Below are 24,658 nucleotides of genomic sequence, written 5' to 3'. Positions count from 1 at the left end.
CTATGCAAGGAAATGCACTTAGGTACGTGATTGTAGTGCAGGGTTGCAAATGTCTAGACGACCGTAGCTTAGTGTGTGTGGGCTTTAGAAGTGATGATTGGTCAATGTGACTGGATAATCAGAGCTGATTGAATCTTGATTTGAATGTATGATTGTTGATTGATTGATGGAAGTGTGGGTTGATTAATTGCTTGAAGTGTAGTTTGATTGATTATCAGTTAGATGATTGAATGATTGTATCTTGAATGACTATGAGTGATTGTATGATTGATTGTTAACTAACTAATTGATTATTTAAAGATGATTAAAATTTATAGAGGGTATGCTTTTTTTGTTATAGAGGGTATAGTTTTTTTTTATTGAGTGTATGGTTATGACTCATTGAAAGCTGATTGTAGGATTGATTGCAAAGATGATTAAAATTCATTAAAGGCTAGATGACTGACAACTGTATAATTGTCAGCCATCAAGGATAATCAGGAGTTAGGGTAGTTCATGATGGACTCATACAAAAATGATATCAATAAATGGACCCCCAATAGGTGTAATGAACTCGAAGAGTAAATTACATGTGTTAGCATTGACCAAAGCGATCAACAGAACTTTGAAGGTGAAGGCTTGGTTAAAAGATCGATTTTTAAACAAGCAAATGTAGGGCCGGCCAAACTAAGAGAATGATTCTCATAGAGGAAAATTGGACTTTGAATGTGAGATTGATTCCCAAGCAAAGATAAATACCCAAATGGAAGATCAAATCCTAGATGAGTGAATTTAGAACATAACTGATAGATCAATTGTTGAACAAAAAAATTTAGACTTTCACTGAGAGATCAATTCCCATATAAACCTAAATACCCGAATGAAAGATCGATTCCCAGATGAGTGAATTTAAAACCTAACTGGTTGATTGATAATTATATAGGGAGATTTAAACTTTGATTGGGAGATCGATTCCTAGGAAAAGCTAAATACCCAAATGGTAGATCGATTCCCAAATGAGTGAATTTAGAATATGATCAATATATCGATTATTGGACAAGGAGATTTAAACATGGACTAGGGGATCGATTCCTAGGAAAAGCTGAATATCTGAATGAGATATCCACTCCCAGACGAGTGAATTTAAAACCTAATTAATATATCAGTTATCAGATAGGGATATTTAGACTTTGACTAGGATATCAATTTCCAGGCAAAGCTGAATACCTAAATGGGAGATCAATTCCCATATGAGCAAATTTAAAACCTGGTCGATAGATCGATTGTAGGACAGGGAGATTTAAACTTTGATTGAGAGATAAATTCTGAGATAAAGATGAATACCCAAATGGGAATTCCCAGATGAACAAATTTAGAACTTGACCGAGAGACCGATTCTTAAATAGGAAGATTTAAATTTTAATTGGGAGAACTATTCCAAGACAAACCTTAATATCTGAATGGGAGTTCAATTCCGAGATGAGCAAATTTAAAACCTAATTGATAGATTAATTGTCAAATAGGAAGATTTAAACTATGTTTGGGAGATTGATCCCTCAACAAAGCTGAATATCCGAATGGGAGATTGATTCCAAGACGAGTGAATTTAGAACATGGTTGATAAATTTATTATCAAACAGGAAGATTTAAACTTTGACCGGTGATTCCAAAACGAGTGAATTTAAAACCAAGATCTATTGACCAAATTTTGGATCTGGACCCAATTTACTTGTGAATCTTTAATGACATTTATAATTTAAACCGAAAATTTTATTTCATTAAAAAATTCTTATAATGCTTCAACCATTATAATTCTTCTTAAGGTATGTCCATTGATTGGCAACATATGACAATCTCCTTTACAATCTATGAGCTAATAAATCTTCCTTGGTAAACCTTCTCCACCATGAACGGACCTTCTCAGGTGAGTTTAAATTTACCTTCTATCTTTTGATGGGCCAAGATGGGTCTTTGTAGAACCAATATTAAGTTGCATACTTGGAAAGTTCTCAAATGAACCAACTTGTCATGAGCCTAGATCATGTTAGCTTTATACAACTTAAGGACCTGTTAAGCTTGTAGACACTTCTCTTCCAAACCTTCGAGTTCTTCTAATTGGAGTTTAGCATTCTGATATGAGGTTATCTTATAATTTATTACGACTCTAAGTGAAGGTTGTTATACTTCCAAAGGAATAACAGCTCCCGCACCAAAGACTAAATCATATGGTAGGGTTGATTGAGTTGAAGTTCTAAATGTGGTCCGGTATTCCCACAAAGCTTCAACCAAATTCTTATGACATTGATGGTTATTTTCATTTAACATCTTCTTTAATATCTAAACTAGAGTTTTACTAAATGCCTCTTCCAATCCATTTACGCGAGCATAATATATGGTATAGTATCTCCAATCGATGTTGCAACTTCTAATGAAGTTGTTTATTTTAGTACTTATAAATGAAATACCATTATCTCAGATATTCTAGTGAGGAACATCAAATCAATACATGATATTTTCCTTTAAGAATTTCAGAACATGAAGAACTTTAACTTCTCTCAAAGGAATTGCTTTTGCCCATTTTGAGAAGTAAATTGAAGCTACTAGTACGAACCTATAACCTCTGGAAGATGGAGGATCTATTGGACCAATTATATATGTATCCCAAATTTTAAAAGGCCATGAGATAATGGTTGGATATAGGATATTTGGTGGCTGATGTAAAACTACATCATGTACCTAACATTGATGATAACGAAGTGCAACATTTATGCAATCATCTATCATCGACATCCAGTAATATCTCATTCATTTTATTTTCATTTTCATCTTTGGCCTAGATTGATGTGCGCCACAAAATCAAGCATGCACTTCTTCCATGATTTTCTATGCTTCTAATTTATTCAGACACCGCAACCATATCTGATCAAATGATCTTTTGTATAAGGTGTTGTTAACCATAGCATATAATAAAGACCATCTTTTAATTTGATTTGTTATAGATTTGTCATGAGGTATCTTATTTTCTTACAAGTATTCAATAAAGGGTTTTCTCCAATCCACCAATTCATTGCCTACTGCTAAAACAATATTCAACTATGTTGTTGATTTTCTATTTATATAGTCGAAGTTTATAGGAGATAAGACTTGTTGACCTTATACTTCTATCGAAATCTAATCTTCCTCATGATATATTAGTGCCTTGAATAACTTAGCTAGAGTATTTGCTGTAGAATTCTTGTAATAAATTATCAATGAGAAATCTTGTATAACATTGCATTTGGGATTTGTTCATACAAATGCATCATATACTGATGATACGGAATCAGAGTTTCTTTCAACACTTCGTAAATTCCAGCTACCTAATTATTCACAAGTTATGAATCTCCAAAGATATTAATATTTATTATCCCATTTAAGATCATTAATTTTAAGCTAGTTATCAGTGTCTCATACTCAAATTTGTTGTTTGTACAAGGCTTTGACATATGGTAATAGTAATACATTGAGCCTTTATGCGACATGATGAATACTATACCAATCCCATCTAGCCCTAGGGAAATGTCATCTGATGCTCCTTATTGACTGGAAACAACACCACCAAAATTAAATTCCTAGGTAGGCTTTGCATTTGAATATAATTCTCAGATATGTTCATCTAGTAGTTCATCGTTTATCAAAAAATCATCCTGCACTAGGTAAGCCGCTAGGAAGTCTGCTACAACTTGTCCTTCACAACACATAAAGGGATGAATGTAATCTCAAATTAGGATAAAATAATTGGCCATCGGGATAATCTTCCTTATAGCATCGGCCGAGTCATCAAATACTGTAGTGGGTTTGTTCTGGATATCAAGTTTACTTTATAAGATAACATGTAGTTCCTCAACTTCTGAGCGAGAATATCAAGAGTAAATAATGCTTCTTGATCGGATGATAATTTACTTCGGTGGGAAGCAAACATCTACTCATATAATAAAGTGTGTTCTCTTTCTCTTTAGCTTGAGCTAATAAGGCACTAAGATATTCAATTAAGGCTGTCATATATAGGATAACGACTTCCCTGGTATAGGAGCAGCTAAAATTAAAGGATTTGTGAGATACTGCTTTATGTTGTCAAACATTTTCTAAAAATTTTTATCCCACCTAAATGGAGCATCTTTCTTGCACAATGCTGCAAATGACTAATAACTGCCTAAAAAGTTTGATATGAATCGTCTAAGATACACTAATCAACTTTGGAAAGATCTTAATCGGGTAAAGCTTTTAGGTAGTGGCATTTCTATTATTTCTTTGATTTTATTTGGATCAATTTCAATTTTTCGGTGTCAAATCATCAAACTCAAAACTTCTCTGAAGTAACGCTGAAGGCACTCTTCAAAGGATTCATTTTTAAGTTATATTGATGCAATCTTTGGAAAATAACTCTAAATCATATAAATTATCATCTCTTTCGAGACTTTTAACGACTGGATCATTAACATAACACTCCACCTGGTGGTGGTTGAGTTCATAAAAAACTCTTGTCATTTCTTATTGATAAGTTGCTCTAGCATTCTTTAATTCGAACAGGATGACTTTGTAGCAATAGATACTTATCGACATTCTGAATGCTGTGTGTTTTTCATCTTCAGGATGCATCTTGTTCTGATTGTATTTAGATGAGTTATCCATAAGGGAGAATATCACATGCGAGGAAGAAACATCTGCCATGAGTTCCAATATAGAAAGTGAAAACTCATCTTTAGGACATGCATTGTTTAAATCTCTAAAATAGATACATACATGTATTTGACTATTCTTCTTAACTGGAATGATGCTAGCTAACCATGTTAGATATTTCTCCTCCCTAATAAAACTAACATTGATTAGCTTCTTGATTTCGCCTACAACTTGCTACTCGATGTCAAGTTGCATTCATCAAGGCACTTATTTTACTAGAAACATTTTTTATTGAATCACCAACTTGTGAACTGGTATGTTTGGAAATAATTCTTGCAACTCTTCATAACTCTAGGAGAAACAATCTTTAAATTGTAATAATAACTCTATCATGTCATTTGCCTTATCCTCATTCAACAAACAGCTGATGAAAATTAGATGAGGGTCTTCTTCAGTGCCCAAATTTTTTTCTTTTAGATCATCCATCGTAAATTTAATATCCTCTTCAAATTTTGAAAGTGCATCCCTATCTTGAGAGTCATCGAGATCCTCTGAAGTTTCTAAACATAGTTCATTAAAAGATTTAACATTTGTCGCGAATAAACTATGAGACTCTAGATTATTTGATATTATTAAGCAATATTCATCATCTTCAAATGAACGTAGTAAAGTAGCAAAGCCAACAATCAATCTCAATTCATAGTTATGGTATTTTGTAGTCTATAGGTGTTCAAATTGTTTGGCTTCGTCTCTAGTCTAATTTATTTACACAATTTGAATACCAAATTTAAACGTTGTGTTCGATTTCAAAACATTGTTCTTTTTTCCTTTTCTTCTTCTTTTCTTTCTTTTCTTTTACTTCTTTTTCTTTCACTTTAGTCAATTTGAGATTTTTATAGAAAATAGTTTGCAGATAGAATGAAGCATCTTCGTATATACTGACTTCGTGAATAAAAAATGGTTGCAAATCACTTTTGATGTTGTGCTTTACCCCCTCTTGAGAGTATTTAATACACTAATAAAGGGTGGACGATACCATTCTATATTCATAGAGTCAAGTTCTACCCACGAGAGCATTAAAAGAAGCTTCATAATTTATTATGTGAAATTTGGCTTCTATTCTTAGGGTTTTTATTTCTTGTACCAGGGTTATCTATTGGAGTTAGTTCAGGGAAAGAATTATCTATGCACATGTAGCTACAATTTCTAAAAAGTTAGACACTATTGGAGTTAGTTTAGGATCAAAATCATCTATGCAAGTGGAAGAAAATGATGAAAATTCTATTAATGATAGTAATATACCATGGATTGAGTATAAATTTGATTGGAAGATAAAATAATTTTATTCTAATACATATAATCCAAGTTAGAGGAACCACCCTAATTTTAATTGGTCAAATAATATTGGTGGTAACAATCAGTGGAATGCAGGTCAATCAAATTAAGGAGAAAATTGGAATAATTCTCAACAACCTATAGGAAATCTTAGACCTTCATACCCTCTCGGGCTTTGATCAAAATAATCAAAAATAAGGAGACACGTTTGGAAGATATAGTAATACAAATGGGAATTCAATTACAGGATTTAGCCCTTAGAAAAATAAAAAAATCAGATAGGGCAACTTATTAGTTTGATCAACAATCAGAAACTAGAAGAACAATGCAATAATATCCAGCTTAGGAGTGGGAAATATTTAAGAGATCCTTATAATGATAAAGATCATCCTCAAAAGGATCATGGTATTGAAGAAACCGTAGAAATTGAACCTCCTACTCAATAACTTGGACCTATCTAAGAAACTAGTAGAACCATTAGAAAGGTTATATAGAGATCACTACCACCTTTTCTCTAAAGGTTGATCAAACAAAACTTTGATAAGCAATTCTCTAGGTGCTTAGAAGTGTTTAGAAAATTAATCATCAGCATATCCTTTTCTGAAGCCTTAGAGAAGATGTCCACCTATGCTAAATTCATGAAGAAAATTTTGAATAAGAAAAGAAAGTTAGGAGAATTTAAAATTGTACCTTTAACTGAGAACTATAGTGCTCTTATTCAAAAGAAACTTTCTGAAAAATTGAAAGACCTTGGCAATTTCATTATTCCCATGATAATAGGAGGAAAATTTTGTGGTAGAGCTCTGTGTAATTTAGGATCTAGCATAAATCTTATTCCCCTATCCATTTTCAAAAGAATGGATGTAGGAGGGTTCAACCCACTACTGTTACCCTTCAGCTAGATGATAGGTATTTCATTTATCCTGAAGGGGTGGTAGAATATGTCCTTGTTAAGGTATATAAGTTTATTTTCCTTATTGATTTTATTGTCTTAAACATGGAATAGGATAGGAAGACATCAATTATTTTGGGGAGACCTCTCTTAGCAAAAGAGAAAGCTATGGTTGATGTTCATAAAAGGGAATTAAATATGAGGGTTAAAGATCAAGAGGTGATCATTGATGTTCTTAAAACCATAAAATTCCCTCATGAAAAGAATAGAGATTGTTTAGAATTAATCTAGAAGAAACTTGAGCAAAGAGCTTTAAGGAAGAATTGTTAGGTAAAAACTCTTTGGATGAAGATTTTGAGGAAAATGGTGAGAACTTAGGAGAATTTATTCAATCTATTGGTGATACTGTTGAAATGTTTAGAGGGGAGTTTGAAACCCCATATAGTCTATATGTGGGAAGAACCTTAAGACCCTATGTAGAGTAAGCCCCTGTTTTAAAACTTAAGGTTTTGTCCAACCATCATGCTTTTTAAGGAAAAGATTCAACTTTGCCTATAATAATTTCTACAAGCTTAGACAAGGAACATGAGGGCAAGTTGATTAGTGTTTTAGAAAATTATACGAAGGCTTTTGGTTGGTCTATTACTGATATTAAAAAAATTAGCCCCACACTGTGTATTCATAAAATCTTAATAGAGGCTAATTTTATATCAAAAGCTGATCCTCAAACAAGATAAGACTATCTATGAAAGAGATTGTTAAAATAGAGATACTTAAATGACTAGATGCTGAAATTATCTATCCCATTTCAAATTGTGCTCAAGTCCAATTCAATGTATACCTAAGAAGGGTGGTATGAATGTAGTATCCAATGAATTCAATGAACTTATTCCCACCAGGACAATCACTAGTTGGAGAATATATATAGACTATAAGAAGCTAAACAAAGCCCTTAGGAAAGATCATGATCATTTCTCTTTGCATTTCCTTGATCAAATATTGGATAGGTTGGTAGGACACTCTTTTAATTATTTCTTAGATGGATATTTAGGGTATCACCATATTCTTATAGTACATGAGGACGAGGACAAAACTACTTTTACTAGTCCTTATGGGACTTATTCCTTTAGAAGAATGTCTTTTGATCTTTGTAATGCATTTGTTAATTTTCAAATATGTATACTTTCTATTTTTTCAAATTTAATTGAACGAAGTATTGAAATTTTTATGGATAATTTTTGTATTTGGTACTATATTTGATTCTGTCTTGATCATTTAAAATTTATAATTAAAAGATGTGAGAAAATAAATTTAGTACTAAATTGAGAAAAATGTCAATTTATGATAATTAAAGGCATTGTTTTAGGGTATAAGATCTCTAAGCAAGGACTCTGAAGTGGATAAGGTGAAACTTCAAGTAATAGAGAAACTGCCTCTACCCACTTTAGTTAAAGGAATTAGGAGCTTTTTTGGACATGCAGAATTTTATGGAAGATTTATAAAAGTTTTTCAAATATCTCTAAGCCATTATGTCATTTGTTAGAAAAATATGTCCTTTTATTTTTGATACTGCATGCCTAATGCCTTGATGCATTTAAATCTTTGAAATGATATTTAATTTTGCAATTGTTATTATTGCTCTTGACTGATCCTTGCCTTTTATTATCATGTGGTGATGCAACTGATTTTGGTGTAGGAGCAATTCTTGGTCAAAATCAAGATAAGAAATTTCATATTATTTTCTATGCTAGTAGAACTTTAAATGCTTGACAATACAACTATACCACTAAAAAAGAACTGCTAGCCATCATCTTTGCTTTTGATAAATTTTGATCTTATTTAATTGACAGAAAAATAATAGTATACACTGATCACTCTGCAATCAAATATTTATGACAAAAAAGGACATTAAACCTAGATTGTTGAGTTAAATTCTTTTATTACAAGAATTTTATGTAAAAATTTTAGATAGAAATAGAACTAAAAATCAAATTGCTAGTAATTTATCAAGACTGAGAATTGAAGAACCTACATCTAATGAACTTGAATTTAATAATTTTTTTCTTGATGAGCAACTGTTTGCTTTGCATCTGAGTAGATCACTTTGGTATTCTGATAGTCCATTTCATTGTTAGTAGTGTGCTTCCAATTGATTTATCTTCTACTAAGAAAAGAAATTTTTTGCATGATGTTAAATATTATTTTTGAGATAAACCACATTTATTCAAATCTTGTAATGCCCAAATTATTAGGATATGTGTCCCTTAAAAAAAACATAAAGCCTATAATTAGGGAATGTAATAAATTTCGCTCTAAGCCATTCACAATGAGGTACAACAAAACTATTCAACTCTTCCTCTAGCTATATCATTAATTGGGTTTATCCTCAACAAATTAGAAGGAAATACATTAGTACCTTCATCTATTTTAATTGAAGTCAAATATCTAACCATTTTAAAATTTTCATCCTCATTGTCTAATCCACCCCCTGATATAGTTAGTAACCATAAAACTAACTCTAGGCATCTTTGTGGACTGATCTAAAATTATTTGAACCACATCAACTTCATGATCTGAATCAATTTTTAAATTGTAGTAGTAAAAACATACAAGCATCATTAGAGTTAAATGAATCTCTATATAATGGTATTTAGCTTTCTTCTTCTTGACATTGTGCCATTGTTCCCCTCTTGCAAAGAAAAAGGGATAGGAACTTGTTGCATAACTTGTCAAATTGTCTTAATATGGTTACTTGATGCTCATTTGGGATGACTTTCTTATTGCTTCTTGAAGCAACTTTTTAATACAAAAACTAAAACTTTCATACTATAAAGCTGCTTTAAGAAGCAGTAAGAAAGTCGTCCCAAACAAAGCCTGAATCTTCTTTTCGATAGTGAACTTTGCTAGCAGATAATGATCTCCATCTTAGTAAGATGCCACCATAATGGTTCAAGATGTCCTCAAATATAATACTAAACGCCATTATGCTCCTATTTGATGCATTGGTGTAGAGTAACAAAACACTATAAGATCAACCAAAAAGAGATGTGCCCAACATCTAAGACATAGAACATTGCCCCAAGTTAAAGGACTCCAACAAGAAGCAGCAAGGCAATTTATGAGCATTGTACATACCAGCTTCGTTGAAAGTTTCCTCAAACGCACTACGACATCATATCAACTTTATGAAGGTGCAGAACATCAACCTTGCCATGTAGCTGGTCAAGTTGCGGTAACAAATGAATTTCTTCAGTTTTAATTTCATTTTCTTTTGGCTACAACACGAGGTGGGAGGACTTAATACTTCAAAGTTGAATCTCTACAAAACCTGCAAAAGAAAGAACGAAACGTGAACATATCTAACATGTTCATTCTCTGTATTAATTCCTTACATTTGACAAACTCCATTCCCTCACATTTCCTTAATTTAGGAATTCAATTCTCTGAAATGATTACTACTTGATGCTTAAATTTATGCAGGGAACTTCGATCCTCAAATCCTCTATACAATTCTCTACATAATGTAAAGATAATGCCACTTCAGTGATCTCTGTACAAAAATTATATCATACGAGTGGATGCTTAAGGTTCTATTTGGGACGGCTTTCTTACTGCTTTTTAAAGCAGTATTCTAGCACAAAAAATAAAAATTTTGTACTAAAATGCTGTTTTAAGTAGTAAGAAAGTCATCCCAAACGAAGCTTAAGAGCTATCTTGCTTCGGCTTCTTGCTTAATTCCAAATACTGGCCGCCCATCAGTTGCAGAATCTCTTCCCACAAGAACGAACAGGAATCTGCAGAAACCCCAGCAATAAGATGAGAGCTACAAGCTGCAACTATCCAATAATCTGATTCAATCTCTTCTTTCAACTGATCCAACTGCCACCCTGCATACCCTACAAAGAATCTAAAATCCTGTGCTCTCAGTACTCCCTTCTTCACCAGTGCTGCTGCTTCATCTAAGCTGTTTCTGGCACCGAAGCGAATGCCGGGGATGACTTGTTCCAGGCCAGGTAGAGGGGAAGTTTCACCAGTTCTAAGCAAGAACATGCTCGAATCAAGTGGTCCACCAAAGTTAAGGGAGCAGTCTGCAAATGTAGAAGCAAGGTCTGGATTTGAAGGTTTAATATGTTTTATCTTCTTGTGGAGGGGACGATTGATGATGACGCCAAAAGGACCCTCTTCTCGGTCTCTGGTACCAGATCTTAGAAGAAGGACAACGGTTCTTTCAAAGCTTCGAACGCCATCAAGCTTCTCAGTGGCAACCAAGACGCATCCGGTCTCTGGCATTGGAAGAGGGTGTGCCCACTTAGTACTTGACTGTTGCGAAAATCCACTAGCCTTGTTATCATGTGTAGGAGAATCAGAGTCTAGCAGGTTCACCTGGATGTACAGTTCAAAAGGATGATTTCACAGAGCAGACCTCATTATTCCTGAATGTATATAGAGTGATTTGTAATTGAAAAGCTGAACATATAGAAAGTTGGAATTTCCTAATTAAGTTGATGAATTTATCAAGATTTTGCTCAACTAATTATGAGAAGTATACTATTAAGTAAAGGAACTGTAGGCATCTAAAATTGGCAAATCAGCCGCAGATGCATGGACTCAAGTGTTGAGGCCAAGCAAGAATAAAAAGCGAGTAGCTGTACAAATAATGACTAGTACTAAAATCCATAATTTTCAAGAGGATGTCATCAATCAGCTATGAAGACATCTGTGCAAGACCATGCCGATTGTCATTTTAATCGAACTGTTGTGCATTTATCACCAATCTTTCTTAAAATATCACAAAGGATAATTCTGTTTAAATTACTGGAAGTACTTCACTGCCTTCTAAAGTCCCAGTCATGTTTCATCCAAAGAGTTAGGTGGGAGGGGAGAATTTCTTTAGAGAATTGAGATATCTATGATAAATTCTTAGTTGCTAGAGTAGAGGAATCAACATCAGACCTTTATACAAGTATATATACTTGTTTCATGGGGCTATGCAAACTTACCTGCTCCCTTGCAACAAGACTTGCTCTAAAATCTCTCCAGTCTGACAATATGTTCTTAGGTCTGAGGGACTGATCATCAGATTTTGATCCATCAGGGTCTGGATTGGATTGCTCGGGACCATCTCCCCTGGGGAAGGATGGGTCATTGTTTCCTGCAAATTTGAATTAAAACTGCGTCAGTGCTAAATCCTCATTTATGCCTTCAACCTCTCTATATTGCCAAGCAAAGCAATGATAACCAATGACTATCATTCCAAAGACTTCATCAAAAAATGAAGGATTCAATCTATCAATAATTAAAAAATGTTCATCATAAAGGTAAATCATAATACAAGAACAACATCCAGCTTTTATCCTACTATGTGGGGTCGGCTATATGAATCCTTTTTCTCTATTGTATCCTATTAAGAGTCAAATTCTCATTTAAATCTAATAAGGAAAGGTCATTTCTAATATTTTATGTCTACCTCTACCTTTCTTGACATAAGTCAAATCCAATACATCTATTTGCCTAACCGGGTCATCAGAAAGCCACCGTTTTATGTGACCAAACCATGTAAGGCAACTCACTCTAATCTTATCTTCCATAGGAGCTACTCCAACCTTTTCACGTATATGCTCATTTCAAATCCTCTCTAAGAGTAAAGTCACTCATCCACTTGAGGTAAATCATTATACATACTAATTTTGTTTAAAAAGGAAAAATAGAAAGATATGCTGAAATAGGTGCCTTTATATAGTTATGCTGACCACATTGTTCAGTAATTAAGCTCTAAAGTTAAAAAGAAGACAATGACCAGCTAAATAATAATAATCATTGTTACAAATAAACTCATAATGTGGAGTTTCTTGAACATATGGATTGCGCATATAAAATCAAAAGGTGAGTTGATTAATGCAATCCAAATTTAGCCAATTTAACAAATTATAGGTATTGCAAATCAATAAAGAAGCTAACAAAACAAGGCATCATTAGAAACGTGTCCAACAAGTCTTTATCCAAAGTATATGAAGCAGCAGAATCATGTTTCCCGTTGATGGAAAATATTCTAATATCAATTCATTTTGCATTATACATTTCTTCCTGAACAATATTCTGTGTCCTTAATACGTTAACATAGGTATTTGGGGAAAGAATCAAAACATATGTATTACACAATTGGCCAAAACCTATGTACAAAATAGGTTAACATAGGATCTAAGTTGCCACCCTGCTGCAAGCCATAGATATCATTTATTGGAAACATATGCAAAATCCATAACTTGATGTACCTTTGGCATCTCTCTGTGTCATTTTAATTTAAATAATTATAAAAAATCCTCAATTAAATATTTAAATTGCATTAATTGTCCAAAAAATAACTGCAAAGGTTTCCAAGGAGATCAAATAGGAAAAGGCTTACATTGGTCAAATCAGCAATTGCCACAACTAAAATGACTTGTATAACAATGAAGAAAAGCAAGAGGTAAAGACAAAAGAAAATAAATATTAGTCAAGCTTTCTATCCAAGCTCAACATAGAGTACCCTCATGAGAAAATCACGCAAAAGGATTTTTCTTTACCCTTCTTTGGCATGCATGTGTAAGAATGCAAGTGTACATATATTTGTGAGCCCAATCTCAAGTGTTTTATAAAGCCTAAGATATCGATCTAAAGTATTCAAGGTATGATTAAGGTTGTCCAAAAAATCTTCTTTCTTTTGGTGTGCATACTGGAGGGGAGGGGGGGGGAAGGTCATCAAGGTGAAGAACTGGAGAAAATCAGTCGAAATTTATTGGGCAGAGACTGTTATAGAAGGGGAAAATGGTGATACCGAGGACGTCACCATATCCCCACTTGCTGCAGGTGTTCCACGGTAGTGCCATCGAAGGGCACTCGTGGGTACAGAAAACCTATCGTAGGCTTCTAACATAATTATATTGGGTAGGAATGCAGAAAGATGTGGAGGAGATGGGACCAAAAATGATATCTAGCAAAGGCACAAATACATGGTGATGCCTCCAAGATTTCTAGATGGACAATATATTGGTCCCAATTTGAGGACAAAGTGGCTATTTGGGAGGGGAGTATTGATACGCTAGGGGAGGGGGGCACCTTGTAGGGCACAAGGGAACTATTATTCATTATGTAAGGAGGAGGAATCAAGGGAAAGTTGTTTACGAAAGTTCCTAAATAAGGGGGAACTATCTAGGAATGTTTCCAATTATGTTTATTATATGTTAGGAAGGATTTAAGTAGGGAGATTTTAATTTGGAAACTTCCTATTCTATTTATTATATGGTAGGAAGGTTTTAATTAGGGAGCTTCCAATTCTGTTTATTATATGTTATGAAGAATTTAATTAGGAAGCTTTCAATTATGTTTCTTATGTGTTATGGCCATTTAAGGAGAAGTTTGTCTAGGGTTTGAGCTTATGTTTTGTTGAAGTTTATTCTAGGATTTGTTGTGAGTTTCCTAGTGGCGTCTAGTGTTTGTGGGAGAGCCGATCTACCTCTTGAATGGTAGATCAATTATATATTGCATTGTTTTTGAAGAAAAACAACTATTATCTTTGTGTTCCTACATTTTCCTCCTCTTTCACTTGCTATTTTCGCATCTAGTTCCTATCAAAGTCACATAGAAAAGCACTCACATAAGAACCATATAACAAAAATATAATATCCAAAATTTTTTCAAAAAAGTAAGCATACAATTTTACTCTCTAGATTCTCCTCATCTACTACACTCCATATTGATTGAAGATAGACAAAAAAAATCTACATAGTAAGTATTTGCATACCCATATGGTCAGATATATTGGTTTAAATAACCATGCTCTAAGTTATATCTTCTTAATTAAAACAATCTTTTGAGATCAAATTTCATAGTTTTAAAAGCACTTATAGGTGGATTAGCTGACAGTTCATTCCAGACAGAATTATAAGTCTAGTGTCAAGCTGGCATAGTTCCACGTGGGTTTCTAAGTTCATAAGTCCCTTGCATTTCACTATATATAGGTCGGAGTTCTTACCTATCAATAGTTCTCACCTTAAATCTAGTGTCTGGAGGTCGATGTTCTTTTTAGTCATCGCAAACCCTCACCTTGTAGGTATTTTTTAAACCCGTGTTGTTGAAATCTAAGCCTCAACACTCTAAATTAAATTGATCAACTTTTAACTAAAATATAATTTCAAAAAGAAAAAACCCAACAAAGGATAACTTGACATATGAGTTTCTTATAATCAAGAGCTCATACTTCCTCATTTGGCATTCATTTCAAAATTGATCTTAACTTGATCTTATCCCCTTTGAAATTTCCAAAGATCAAATCTTTGAAAAGAATTTATATGAATCAAACCCTCTAAAATTGTTAGTCAATATTTTGTTAAAAAAACACAAACCACTATTTTAATTAAAAGTGTTTTAAAGTAACAAATGCTTATGATATAACTGATCATATGGGCTTGCTCTTATAGAAGCCTGTACCCAAGAATAAAATAAACCCTGCTTGATCAAATATATCAAGTAGGAGAAAATCTATAAAATATAAATTTTGTTTTAAACCCATAATAAACTAATATTTTTATTGTTCGGGATAATATATTATTTTTTATGTCATTCTTGATCACAAAATATCTCGTCCGTTGAAAATGAAAAAAATTCCACCAACAGATTTTCTAATGACTCCGTTGGAGAAAGTTTTCTCTTTTCATCTAAAATAATGGTTTCATAATTCTTCTGAAATATGCTAACAAACATCATTTGTATGGGATGCCTCACCTATTTCAATCTTTGGTTGAGTGCTAGCAATACAAACAATAAAAAAATGCTTTTAAAAAGAATTTTTCAAAGAAAAATATTTTAAAAAAATCAAAATTTTCTATATCAAATTCTTCAAAATGCACATTTTCAAGGATATCTAATTTTAAATCTTTCTTATATTTTATAACCAAGCAATGCTAACTGGCATGAGGTTTCTAAATCTATGAAATTTCAGCCATCACCCATTAAGTCCAAGTCACAGTTACGGAGGGTCAATAACTCAAGTTGGTAACAAAAACCCATAGAGAAAGTGTAGTAATTGGTTGATAATATGATAATTGGATTTTAAAAAATATAGCAGAAAGTTTGATACAAGAAATTTTGGTTTTCAAGAAAATTTGAAAGTCAATTCAGTAAGAATTCAAAAAAGAAAAATGTAAGGTAAATTGATCTTCAAGTTTGGAGAGCATCTGCAACTATCCTTTGACCAATCCCGATTTGCCCTGGGAGACATGATCAAATTTGGGTAAGGATTTCATGTAATCTTCCAAGGCCCTATACCCTTTAAAGTTAAGACAATAGATGAACAATCTTCATCTGAAAAGAAGGTTCTGAAAATTAACCTGCTTATAAGGGAGAGAGAACCTCCTCAAAATAGTAGAAAGAGGTTGACCAAGGTGTCCCCAAAAGCCTCTCGACCTTCTGTTTTTAATAGGCTAACATTCCCTAAGGTTTAAAAGTCCAACAAAAACAGAAAGCTTTGAATAATTCCTTGTTTTGGATGGGCCTCAATCAGCTCGACCCTGGATACCCACAACGGAGTTTAAGTCGGGCAATACTAAGGTTGGTGAGCAACCTCTCTGCGCACCTCTTCGATTCTTAGCGTTAGTGGTGCTTATGTTCTCAACGATCTTAGACATGCGGGCACCTCATATGGATTGGGGAGCCTTCGATTGCGCTGGAAGCTTGGCCCTTGATTTTTCTCACTTGGGACTGGGTCCTTTCTCTACTTCTCACTGCAGTATGGTTTTTTCCTTTGGTGAGATCATGGCGTAGAGTGGTTGTGGAAGATTTGGTTATTCATATTCCTAGGCATTGATATGACTGTTGATGATTTCTAACAATTCTGCCAATGTCTTCGACTGCTACAAGCCTAGTGCATATCGAATGGGGCCTCTCAACTCTTAGGTCAAAGCAGCTTGAGCAACAGTCGGTTCAAGGTCTTCTACGTCAAGTATATCTTTCTGGAATCGCAGTATGAAACTTCTTAGTGACTCGTCAAGTTCCTATCTCATATTTAATAGAACTTGAAAACTTTTAGGGGGTCTCTAGGCACTGGTGAACTATTCAATGAACATCAACTTAAATTCGATGAAGGAGGCAATCACCCCACTCGGTAGGGGGCTAAACACCTTAATGCCGATTCCTTTGGAGTAGTAAAGAAGAGACGACACTAGAGGCGTTGTCGATGTCAAGAAGTCATATACTCGAAAGTCGCCACGTGATCCGTAGGATCAATTTTTCCTTGCTAGGACTAAAGGTGAGATACCTTAAACTTGAGAGGTACTCTTGCTTCGGAGATTGATCTGGAGAAGGCGTTAATCGGTCCTTATTCAAATTCATTAGTTTGTCTGGTCGTCGGGCTAGAGTTCTCGCCTCTCACCCAGGGGCAAGCGAGATTGGTGGTGGCTGGATCTAAAGCATGAGCTTCTTCCGGAGGCTTGCAATGAGCACCGAGATGGGCAAGTCATTTGGGAAAATTGATTGTTTGCAATGGGTGGCTAGTGAGAGCATCCTAAATGGACTTTAGAAGCCTTCCATCCATTCTTGCAAGTCGCGGAGCATTCTATTCTCCGAGGCCTCAAGTTGCTCGTAGGTAGCAATTTTCTTGCCTTCGATATCTATCCATGCTCATCGTGCCCAAAAGGATGTTGAATCCTAATTTGTCCGATAAATGATGTCGGGTCGTACTTCATGCTACCTATAAACTAAGAGCCTGTGGGAGAATGTAATTAAGTTTGGGTACGAGGAGAAAAGGAAGATATACCTGAGAGAGTATGTAGATCTAGACAAAATCTTTATTATCCAAACTAGAGATATAAGGGTAACGATAACGAGAGCCTTTCTACTATAGAGCTTATGCTAAGAAAGAGAAAAAATGATACAATCTCTCTATGTCGTGGTTCTCCAATCACTATACTCATTGTCCTCTTTCCCTTTTCTTTTTTTTCCTTTTTACCTTGTCCTCCTTTTTTTGTTATGTGCTCATCCCCCTATTTATAAGGTTAAGAGAGTATGGGGTATGTACAAGATACAGTGGTAGTCCCGTCAGTCCTTGATGTAACTTGGTCGTCTGTGCTGAGTAAAGCGGCGATCTTTATGAGAGGGATATGAATGGTGAGGACCTCGTATGTGAAATCATCATCGACGTAGAGTTGATATGAGGTCAGCCTATTAAGATGAGAGGGGATGACTAGGTTTTGAAGACGATAGAGAGATTGGACAAGCATAAAGCTAGAAGCTAGCCTGACGTTGCCTAGTTGAGGCAAGAGGGGGTAAGTAGCATTTTGACGTGGTCTATGGGTCGACCTAGTCATGAGAGATGTCTGTAGAGGTGATGTGTGTCATTAGCTATTTGATGTATCTTGCATGGGAGACATGACTCTAGGCCGAGATGAATAAAAAATTTATCTTACTGAGAAAGGAACTTTTAAAGTCACCCTCCCGATGCGTGTGTGTGGGTGTGTGGGTGTGGGTGGGGGGGGGGGAATAGTTGCCTGGATGATGTGTTCACTGTTGGTCCGCCATGCTCCAGTTTTAAGCTCATTCCCAACTGAATGAGTCCCTTGAACAAACTGTCTCGAGAGAGGAGTGTATCCTCCTACTCGACTCGAACATAACCTACAAGACATCTGTGAATGAGTACCTACACATGTAGTCATTGGTGTACATTATATATAAATATTTTGCCCTTTCTAGTATCTCATTTATTATATACATTATTAAAAGCCAAATTCTTTGCATGGCTTATTGCTTTCTTAGACTCCTTACAGGTCTCTTAATATTTTTATTCATTTTTGAGTCTTTACATCTAAGCCAATTTTTATAATAAAGTTTTTTTTATTATTTTTGATCTTTTCTTGCACATTTTAATTTCACCACCAACTATTTTTAATATTAAGAGCTTTTTCTTTTGATACTTCAAGCACATCCTTTGCAACATTCTTAATATCACTAGCTACTTTTTCCCGCATAATATTAGCTTTTTAAAATATACAGTAAAAATCTTAATATAATGAATCTTAATCTCAAAAATATTTTTATCAGTGTCTTTTAAATGCCCCCATCTAATTCTAGAAAAATATTTTATTTTATTTATCATATTCCAACCCTTCATTTTAAAGTCCAAAACTAATAAATGATGCTGGGTACATAAATTTTCACTAGGAATATCTTTGCAATCTAAACGATTTATTTTTTTATAAGGAAATAATCAACATGAGTTTTACTATATACATTCTATAAGTGATGAGATGTTTCTTTTTTATTAAATAAGGTGTTAGCAATTATAAAATCATAAACTAGGAAAAATTTTAAAATGATCTTATCACCTTTATTAGTACTCGAAAATCATAGCCACCATGAATGATTTTAAAATCTTCTACCTCTCTACTAACATGTTCATTTAAATCTCCTCCAATAAAATCTCTTTTCTTCACTTTTTTTTAAGTCATTCAAAAATTTTAATTTTGAACATATATTCAAAAATCTTCACTTGAAGAACATAAGCACTTATAATATTAATAATATTTACATCAACATCAATCTTTAAAACTATAATTCTATCTCTGATTCTATTAATTTCTAAAGTATTATCCTCCAAACTATTATCTATACATACACCTACACCAATTTTTAGTACAATTCCTACCTAAATACTATAATTTAAATCCTAAACTATCAATCATCTTTAGCCTTCTTTTCAACCCATTTAGTTTTTTGAATGTATAGAATATTTATTTTTCTATAAATCGAAAGATCTATTAATTTCATTAAACTGCCTATAAGAGAAGCTATAGTCCAAGTTCTTATCATAATTCTAATTTCATGGACTAGCTTATTTGCCAACATTCATCCATTATGTCGGAACCCTTGCTTATTTAACAATGTACCCGAGCCCCTGCGTAGTGGCCCTTGCAACCTTCTCATTGTATTCAGGTCATGCACCGCATCGCTTTCAGACAACGACCTAACATTAGCACAATGTAATAAAAGATTTATGACATGATTATTCGACAAGTTTGACATTAATTGTCGACTACCAAATGTAACCCTCCCATTGCAGACAATAAATTGTAGAGTTTAGATCCCTTGAAGGAACCCTGGCTAGAAGGAAAAGTGAATCTGAAAGAGGAAACTAAAGGGTTGAAGAAGAGTCATGGAGGAAAGCTGCTCTGGAACTTCATCCACATGTTGTTATAATAAAGAGTGACGTAATTCATGTTATATTAATCATATTAAATCAAGAAATAGTTTTCTTTTATACAAAAGTCTAAAGGGAATATTAACATTTTGCACTAAAATAGAAAAAGAAAATATTTTGCTTGAACCTAAACTTGATCTTCTTGCTCCTAAAACAAGCATGAAATGTTCGGGATAGTGAAGAGTAAACCACGCAACAAAAAAACATGAAAGTAAAAGCAGCATAAAGTAAAGGACACCAGGATTTAACGTGAAAAAATATGAAATTGAGAAAAATCACGCAGCCACACTACACCAAGAAAACCACTATAAAAATAGGGGAAAATAAGTAGAAATATCTCTTCAATCTCACTCTCTCCTTACTTCTCCTCTCTCTTGCACCGTTTTATCTATCTCAAAACAAAAAAGAAAGAAAAGTTAATAATAACAAGGGCCACCATTGAGAGAAATGAGAAAGGAAAACTATCTAATCAACATCGCTGCAACGCTCTAACCCGAAGCACTGCGACACTACACAATTTTGCGGCGCCAAATCTAGAGCGTTGTGGCGCTCCGCTCTCTATCATTTCTCCCAGCAAACTCTACAGCGCCGGAGCACTCAGTACATAGTGCCGAGGTGCTCGGGTACACAGCACCTGAACCCAAGCAGGGGGAGGACCCCCGCACCCCCCAGCAAGCATGTGAAATTAACTTGAGGTCCTAGACAACAGTACAATCCGATTGATCATTACAATCCGATTTCACAAATTAACATGAATCACAATAAGAAGCAAGCTAGAAAATACTCACATCACCAGCACACAATAACAACAACAACAACAAGCCTTTATCCAACTATGTAGAGTCAACAATATGAATCATTTTTTCTCCATTGTGTCATGTTAAGAGTCAAATTCTCATTTAAATGAATCATTTCTAATATTTTCTAACCAAATCTTTTTAGGTCTACCAATACCTTTCTTTACATAAGCCGAATCGAATAAACATCTACTCTCCTAACCGGGTCATTAAAAGGCCATCATTTTATATGACCAAACAATCTAAGGCGACTCTCTCTAATCTTATCTTCCACTAGAGCTACTCCAACCTTTTCACATATTTGCACGTTTTGTAGCCTATCTCTAAGAGTAAAGCCACTCATCCATCTGAGCAACCTCATCTCTGCAACACTTAACTTAATATTATGCTTATCTTTTAATGGCCAACATTCTGCACCATAAAGCATTGCAGGTCTCACGACCATCTTATAAAATTTTTCCTTAAGTTTGAGGGAGACTTTTCTATCACAGAACAATCCCCATGCATTCCTCCACATCAACTATCCAACTTGAATTTACTAATAATATCCCCATCTATTTCACCATCACCTTAAACAATAGACCCAATATATCTACAAAGTGTACTCTTATTAATAACTTGATCGTCCAAAGTCACGATCCGCCAACTAGATCTATTACTACTAAAGCTATACTCTAAATATTCAGTTTTAGATCTACACAAATGAAGACCTTTAGACTCTAAGGTTGGCCTCCATAATTCAAGTGTACCTTCAGCTCCCTCTCTAGTCTTATCAACAAGAAGAATATCATCAACAAAAAGCACACACTAGGGTACAACTTCTTGCAAATATCTAGTAAGAACATCCATGACTAAAGCAAAAAGATATGGACTTAAGGCTGATCCTTGATATAATCCAACTGAAATAGAAAAATACTTAGTCAAACCAACTTGTGTTTGAACACAAGTAACAGCTCTTCCATGTATATTCTTAATGACTTGAATATAGGCATTATTAACCACTTTCTTTTCTAGAACTCTCCATAGCACTTCTCTTGGTGCTTCATCATATGCTTTTTCTAAATCAATAAATATCATATGTAGATCCTACTTATTATGTCTATTCATCTCCATCAAACATCTCAATAAATATATAGCTTTCATAGTAGACCTACTCGGCATGAATACAAATTGATTTTGAGAAATATTAGTATCACATCGTAACCTATGCTCCGTAATTCTCCCATAGTTTTGAAGTATGACACGTTAACTTAATTCCTCTATAATACATACAATTTTATACATTACATTTATTCTTAAAAATAAGAATCAACACTCATTCCCTACTCATCTTACCTCTTTTTATTCTTCAAAATAATATTAAAAAGTTTAGTAAGCCAAGAAATTCCTTCATCTCCTAAGCATTTTCACGCCTCTATTGGAATATCATCAGGTCCAATAGCTTTTCCATACTTCATTTCATTTAAAGCTTTTCTAACTTCGGTTTTACTAATACACCGATAAAACAAAAAAATTATTTTCATTTAGGATGCCAAGGTTACTAAAATCAATCATATTCTCATAATATTCATTTAAAAATTTAACAGAATATCACCAGCGCACACATCAAATATATATGAAAATATAAATGTTTGATGTATAACTATAGTAGTCTACATTTACATATATAATATGATTGCACTAGTAGAACAACACATTCCTATTCACATCCAACTTTTCTATGCGTGCTAAAAGATACAAAATCATTTCATGACAAAAGGAACACGCATATGTAAATGGTAATGGACCTAAAATCACCTGGGTACCAAAAGTTAAACAGGATTTGTTAATTTATTTATTTTTTAAACTATAACATAATTTTTTTCTGCATGCATATGTTCATAGCAGGACCGACAGAGGCATATGATACTTGGCTGACGATTGCTCAAAGAAGATTGTACCAAATTTGTATTGTTGAAACCAAAAAAAGCGGGTTTCTCACATTTGAAGCCTTTTCTTCATTTGGCACCAATTTTCTTCCCTATTAAAATGAGTTGTCAGATCTTGGTCAATTTTATTGAAACTCGCTTGTTACAGCCGAATTCTATGATTTTTTGGGTTGCAATAACTCATTACTATCCAGCTTCACGTTTTTTTTTTTAATTATTAAGCATAAGTAATATTTTATTCCTTCTTGTTGTTAACTTAATATCCTTGTATTGTTATTAAAAATAAAAAAGCAAAATTGAAAGTGACTTCTTGGCCCTCAAGAATGGAACTCAATACCCTACTTTTTAAGGTCTCAAGAATAAGAACTCAATTTCATCATGTTCCAGACAAATAAAAACTAAAACTCACTTCCAAAAATGAGATTAAATTACTTCTAGATAATTACAGTGAAAAAAAGTACCACTTCATGACAATAACATGGGAAAAATAATCATAATTGATATTATAAGCTGAATAATCGTGGGATTCATGAGTCAACCAAACTTGACAGAGATCTTTGAGCATACTAATTAAGGATTCTAACAATTAGATCGATTCCCTTACAACCATTAAATTGTAATCCATGTGCCTATTTTTCCTCTTCCAAACATCGGTCCTTGTAAAGACTTTTTTCTTTATTTGCAAATAGTTCTGATTATTTTCATTGTAAGACTTTTAAAGAAGTCTATAATTACTTCCATACTTTGTACAAAATCAAGTAATAAAGTTCAAATTTTTTTTTTTAACTTTTCTACATGGTATTATAGTGAAGTTAGTATTTTCTTCTTCCAACATTTGTTCTCTTTCCTTCTTATCATGATTCTTCATTCTCTTCATTATATTTGATTTCTTCGACTTCACTATCAAGAAGTCAATTATCATGAATGATAAAAATCATACTAAAAGAGAACTTTAGGGGTAAGAAGCCGAATATCGTTTGAACGGGATAAACTATTTCAAGTGATTCAGAATTGTGAACATTTCTAAAAGCAAAGGGGCAGATCTATCAAATTGTTGATCCACCTCCGAAGCAAAAGAATAAAAAGTTTATACTTTAGGAAGACGCAAATTTCATAATTATACAATGATTGTGGAATACCATGATACCTGAACTCAATGGACCAAATTGCTATACCAACAAAGAAACGGACTCAAAAGTGAAGAATGTTACTCCAATCTACAACTTTAAAACTAAGATTTTAACAACCAAGCAAAACAAACATCATGTTATTATGTTAATGCAATTAAGGATTATTGGCTTAAATTAGATTATTACCAAGATCTCAAGATAACATGCTGTAATGATGCTGTAATTTATAAAAATATAAATGGTATTTGAGTTTTTTGTTGGACTAAATAATGACTTTGACCAACATGGAGAAAATTCACCATCACTAAAGGAGGTATTTTCTCTCATATGAGCTGAAAAAGGAAGGACGATAATGTTTGACACTTGTGGGCTCCGAAAATTCGGCCCCGGCCTCCCCGCCGCGCAATTTCTTTTTTTTTTTATTTGGCGAGGGAGTTTTAACGAACTAAGTTCCGGGGTAAATTTTGGAAAGCATATGGGTTTGTAGATAAGACACTACCCAGAGATTTCGCCCTCATTTTGTGAGGACTTTATGATCTGAGTTCTGGTTTCCTATAGGCGCAAGCCCCTATAGTTACTTACCCCTCCCGATCACGAGAGAGAACTTTCGATTAAGGCTAGTCGTCAATCAGATACGTAGAGAATACCGTGTTATCTGGCATATAGTAGCAGCAATAGATTGGATACTGATAGAAATTGGATTTGGAAATTGG

At 33.9% G+C, this 24,658-nt stretch overlaps 1 protein-coding gene across 1 annotated transcript in view; it reads right to left on the bottom strand.

The window, feature by feature from the left end:
* Positions 1-10,210: 10,210 nt before the first annotated feature.
* The window catches only part of LOC110115730, a 45,441-nt gene continuing 30,993 nt past the window's right edge, over positions 10,211-24,658 (bottom strand). The window contains exons 2-3 of the mRNA XM_020849064.2: positions 11,866-12,017; positions 10,211-11,248 (exon numbers count right to left, since the gene is read on the bottom strand). Of these exons, the coding sequence (XP_020704723.1) occupies positions 10,568-11,248; positions 11,866-12,017 (833 nt within the window). The 3' untranslated portion in view covers positions 10,211-10,567. The remainder of the gene's footprint in view (positions 11,249-11,865; positions 12,018-24,658) is intronic.

Source organism: Dendrobium catenatum, unplaced genomic scaffold (assembly GCF_001605985.2).
Source record: "Dendrobium catenatum unplaced genomic scaffold, ASM160598v2 fragScaff_scaffold_306, whole genome shotgun sequence".
Taxonomy (NCBI): Eukaryota; Viridiplantae; Streptophyta; class Magnoliopsida; order Asparagales; family Orchidaceae; genus Dendrobium; species Dendrobium catenatum.
The sequence above is the reverse complement of the archived record's forward strand: the minus strand, read 5'-3'. Positions and strand labels throughout refer to the sequence as shown.